Source organism: Aplysia californica, unplaced genomic scaffold, assembly GCF_000002075.1.
Source record: "Aplysia californica isolate F4 #8 unplaced genomic scaffold, AplCal3.0 scaffold00879, whole genome shotgun sequence".
NCBI lineage: Eukaryota > Metazoa > Mollusca > Gastropoda > Aplysiida > Aplysiidae > Aplysia > Aplysia californica.
In genome coordinates this window covers 277696-283305 of record NW_004798149.1, presented here as the reverse complement: position 1 = coordinate 283305, position 5610 = coordinate 277696, and the positions used below count along the sequence as shown (strand labels likewise).

The window sequence follows — 5610 nt, the reverse complement described above, 5'->3', positions numbered from 1 at the left end:
TGTGTGTGTGTGTGTGTGAGAGAGAGAGAGAGAGAGAGAGTGAGAGAGAGTGTGTGTTTTGCATTGCTAATGGTGTCAGGTGCCTCTGTTCTTCTGGTCACTGATTGTTTTCTTGTAATATTTTGTTACATTATTATGTGTACGATTAAGAAGCCTTTTTCTTTTCTTGAAGATTCGCAAGTCCGCTTTCTCCCACGTTTGTAGCGCCGGAGAAAACGGTCAGTGTGTCATGAAAAACAACACATGTTGTTTCCTTATTCAACTATGAAATCTACAACTAGAGCAAAAACCTCCACGAAAACAACAATATCATCACCATCATCATCAGGTGCCCAAGCAGAAGCTCCAACAATTCATGACACCTTATTTATACTGTATTACACTATTTTTGTTTCAGGTGATTTTCCGTGTGCTCCCGCCCTTCATTCCGATCCCAGATCCTTACAGCGAGGCGGTGCAGGATCTCCTCAAACTCACCAACTTACGTATCAACTTCACGGAGCTCCATACACTCGGTGAGTCTCCCTGTACTTTTAAATGAGGTCAAGGTTTGTCTGGGATGGTTGAAGGGCGCCACTGACAGGTCATACTTCTTTTCTTTCACTCTGTTGATTCTGATTTTCTGTCTTGTTTCTTCCCTGCACAATATTATGAGTAGTATTTATTGTGCCGATGTGCTGTTTTTTACTTGAATAAACAAGGGTTTGTCTGAATTAGTGGGTCACCATTATCGAAGTTTGATGGGATCGAGCAGTAAATCGGATGGGCGGTTGGATGCTTTAGTCGGCTACACGTTAGCAAAAAATAAACTTTGACCTCCAATGCAGTCAAAAAGTGTCTTGGTTAGACTGATACTACCAGCTTCTGTGGTGCGGTGGGTAGTCGCCATGGCGTAGCAAGTAGAAATCTGAGTTCCATTCCCGTGTGGAACTCAGAGGCGGAGATGTTTTTTTCTCGGAATTTTAGACACATCTTTTAAAGGGTAATAAAGATTCAATTAATGCTCCTGGTGCATTGACGAGGTGTCGGCAAAATTAATGAGCCACAGCACAACATGTACCTCTTGCGGCGGTAGGATCGGTTACACCGACCTGACTCTCTGGAGCGTCCCCTGCTAGGGATTTTACACGGTTCAGGGACAAAAATTACTCGAACTGCCTCACCCCAACAATTGATGACACATCAGTTTTACTATACTGTGTACAGAATAAAGTAATAAATAACCAGCAAGAGCGAAACTAACTGGTTGTTCCACAATGTGTGGATTCAGTCACTCAGCTTTTTTTATCTAGATCTAGATTAGGATTTTAAAAAAATAAAATTTTGGTAAGTGTTTTACGGCGCTCGCAACTGCATAAGGTCATATGAGCGCGCGGGACACACCTACTATTTTCAGTTGGTTGGAAATTTTTAATTTTGCCCGGGTGGCGGCTGAAGCATACTCTTATCGATTTTAGACCACCAAGGGATCTTTAACGTGCGCAACTTGCACACGGGCCCTCCGAGATTTTTCGCCCTTGTCCGAGAAGGCTAGGTGTAGATCTTTCCTACCAGAAGATCAGGGCTGTCGCAGAAAGGCAGCAGTAAGGAGGAGCCAAGGAGTAGCAGTAGAAAGGCTGCAGAAAGAGCCAGGAGCCCAGAGGAGGGGACAAAGAAGGTGAGGGGGTGGGGGCAGAAAGCAGACGACAGAGCATTGCTGGAGAGCAGGAAAGGAGGTGAAAGGAGACAATTTTAGAGAAGAAAATTATTCGGTCGCTACCCGGATTCGAACCCGGGACCTTTGAATGAGAGGCCAACACCTTAACCTCTAGGCCACGAGAGCCCCCAGCATAGGATTACTTACTACAGTCGCCCCAAAGTTATATATACTCCCGTCATATTGTCAAACGATTCATGCAGATGACAGTTATGACTCCTGCCTAGTTCTTAAAGGAAAATATTTGTTGAGAGAAGAGTTTGAGAAAGGAAATGTCAAGATATATATAAATATTTTTCATCCAACATCACTATTTATCTTGCAAAATATAAGGTGAATAGAATTGGAGTTCTTCTTACACGTTTGAATATATTAACAGCATAGTGCAGGTCGGTATTTGCCTGCAGATAACAGTGACTGGTCTATAAGTTCAAAGGATAATTTCATTCTTGGTTTTTTTTTCTGTCTCTATTTCCTCATCGTGTCTCTTTTCTGTTGTTTGTTGCGTAGTTCAGGGGTTTGCCTGAAAATAAGTTTTTGTTGTATAAGTCATTTTTTTTTAAACATTTTCTCTCGGGAGTGCAGGTGTAATAGACTGTCCTGTTTTGTGTGGGAGTTTCCTTTGTTATGATAATGTATTGTTGTTCCCTTCTGTGCCTGTCAATTCTGTTAACGCCATTAGCTACATATTGTGAATCTTCACAGCATTGAGCACTGCACAGTCTCGAGGTGCGGTCGTATATTCTCCCTATATATTTATTGGTAGAGAAAACGAATAATGGATAGGGAAAGGTAGCCACAGACAGACAGGCAGACAGACAGGCAGACAGACAGACAGACAGACTGAAAGACTCGGGAATAGGGAGAGATATTCAGCGCGTGGTTGGCGGGTGCTCTGGTGTGATTTGCTCCTTCTTTGCTCTCAAATATCCATCGTCCTTATCTCTCCTCCCCCTTTTTAGATTTATTTCTCTCTTGTAACTCCTCTCATCTTCTGCACTTCTATGACTTGTGTTGCAAGTACGGTAAAAACCATTTTTAAAACATAATACAAATTCACATGGTTCTTTGCGCCATTCACTCAGACGTTTTAGTGCACGGATGGTTGGGCTTTGGGGAATGGTCGAAATGAGGTTGAACCAGTCCCCAGTATTTTTTTTTTCTTTCTCTTCCCAGTGTGTACGCTTTAGTGTTGAACCGCATAATATTTTGGTGGGCGACGGTTCGTTTAGTGCAGTGTAGTGTAGCTTGGGTGTGGGAGACTGGAGTGTCTTGTTGGTCCTACTATCCTTTTTGTGTGAGTTTGTCTGACTGAAGAAATTTTAGAACATGCAAGCGTTGCAGAAATGACAATAAGAGTCTTTGTATTGTGTAAGAGACGATAAGGATATAGTGGTAGGTCATATTTTGTTTTATTACGTTGTATATATATATATATGTATATGAAATATAGGTGTTTTACTCCACCATCGGCACAATTTAGACCGAGTCATATTTTTTTTTACAGATGTAGCGTGAACGCAAGTTTTCTTGCTATTGGGATATTTTGTGAGAACAAAGGAACCGGGAGGAGGAGAGAAAACATACATACTAGCAGTAAAGATGGGTATTGGGATAGCTAGTTGTGGTTGTTTTTTTTTGGGTTTTTTTTTTGGGGGGGGGGGGGGTATTTGTATATCGCCAGTGCCAGTACCTCTGAACAAGTCTTTGTTTTGTTCTTTTTTGAAAAATTGTCTCGTTATCGCCCCCCCCCCCAAAAAAAAAAAAAAAAAAGAATAAAAGAAAAACAAATCCTCCTCGGCTTTCATTGTGTCAAAGAGTCAGTCATCGTTATTTACTGTTTTGATTTGTGCACGTCATCATTATCCTCAAACTATATTACCGAGGGAGAGCATGTGTCTCTGGGGCAACGCTCTCGCCAGCGAGCATGGAACTCCTGGATTCGAGTCACGTAACACCAATAAGCCCCAACTTGCCTGTGAAATATGTGGATGATGTAAATTTTTCGAAATTGATAATAATACTCCACTCATGTTCATTCATTTCCTGGCTCTTTGTGACATCCATTGTGTGAATGCTACAACTCTGATCTTCTCAGCTCTGCTTCTTGTTATGGTGGTATGGGTGCTCTCTTGGGCACAGTTTTTATTTTGTTTTTCACCTTGACTGTGCGCCTATGTGTCATCTTTGCATATGGCATGGCTCAGAATACCCGGATATCCTCTTAATCCATCAGGCAAGGAGTACATTGTATTTACTCAACAAAGACGACTTACGTTTTTGTGGCACGGCAGACATCTGAAAAAAAAAACTGACTTAAGGAAGAGATTGTTGCACATTCGTACCAACTATTTATTTTTCCAGAAGGGAGGAGGAAATGTCATGTCGGGTAGGACGGCGGGGTGTGCTTCTGGGAAAGAGTGCAGTTTGAGTTTCCAAATGGGCCTTTATGTACGTTATTTTTTTCTTCTTAGATTTTTTTTATGGGTCTTCCACCAAGTTGACTTGGTTCTCTCGAAAACAGAAATTTAATACTAGATAGCCTTTCTTTGTTGACTAAAAACCCATGGTTAACCATAGCAGACCCTGAGTCTAATTTTTCGCTTGACAATTAAAATGGCAGTTGCAGCTTTCAAGACAGACGAATTTCAGTAGACCAATAATTTCAGTAAAGGTCGAAATTGTCGAATTATGAATAAGACTGTATTCAGTTTCTTTCATAGATTCAGTCTTAGTAGTATCAGTCTGAAACAAATATAGAATTGGAAAACCATTACAGTATCGACTTAGAGAAGAAATACTACAAACATGTGGGGCATAATCTTCTCATAAGATAATTACAACGATGCAGTCTATAACATTTTCATAACAATACTCTGAAACGTCTGTGAGATTAATACGTGCATGCGTCCGTGTCGACCTTCGATTGGCGACATAGTTGTGTTTCCCCCATTTTCTTTGTTACAGTACATATTAACTGTTTCTCTTTTTATTCGCTTTTTAAAGGGACAACAGATAATAATTAAAAGGCTTTCTTCTTCATTTGGCGCGTTTCAAATCTGCATTTTATTTAGCATAATATTATGGCCGTCACTGTTCGCTCGGAATGTCATGTGCAGGATTTCTTTCATGCGTATCGACGTGTGTCATACACTTTTGGTACAGCATCCTCGTGTCAGTGTGTAGTGCCACAGATATGTTAAAGGGACTGGAATAGGCAGTTGTGGTCTGTGTTTGGAAAAGGAAGTACATAATATATTTTTGTATGAAAGACAACAATATGTGAGGGGCACAAATGAACTTCTGCAAATTGTTTACGAAGTTTTTTCAGAAACGCTATGCTGTGTTTACTCGGCATGGAGAGATATTTCAGTCTGTACCACCGTCAACCTGCATCGAGAAGGAAGGCGTGTCTAAAAGCATCAGATCCGATTGGTGTTCGGTTTGCCGTTTTCTTCTTCTTCTTTTCACGAACGTGTATTTATTGTCGTTCTGGCAACACGCTCTTGTTTATTTCACCACAACTGTACCTATTTGATGTTGCTTATGTAGGTGGCATACTTCCCGTCTCTCTCTCTCTCTCTCTCTCTCTCTCTCTCTCTCTCTCTCTCTCTCTCTCTCTCTCTCTCTCTCGCTCTCTCTCTCTTATCCATTGGTCAGTTGTTTTTCGTTTTTCTCCCATTTCTCTCAATCCCTCAGCGTATCGTATCAGAATATCCACTCATCCTTGATTTTTCGGATTTTTTGGTTTGTTTTTGTTTTGTTTTTGTTTTATGTGTCCCCACCCCCACCCACCCCCGACAAGTCACTATCTCCCTCTCCCCTCTCATCATTCACACAATGCCCTCCCCACCCCTCACACCCCCCACCCTCATTTTACACCTCCATCTTTACACCTCCACCCCACCCCCTTT

The 5610-nt window shown here is 41.5% G+C and overlaps 1 protein-coding gene across 1 annotated transcript in view; it reads left to right on the top strand.

The window, feature by feature from the left end:
• LOC101849415 (laminin subunit beta-1) overlaps window positions 1-5610 on the top strand; it is a gene marked incomplete at its 5' end in the record, with an annotated part of 77256 nt that overhangs the window by 12276 nt on the left and 59370 nt on the right. Inside the window, 1 exon segment of the mRNA XM_005110359.3 lies at window positions 398-515. Within this exon segment, the coding sequence (XP_005110416.2) occupies window positions 398-515 (118 nt within the window).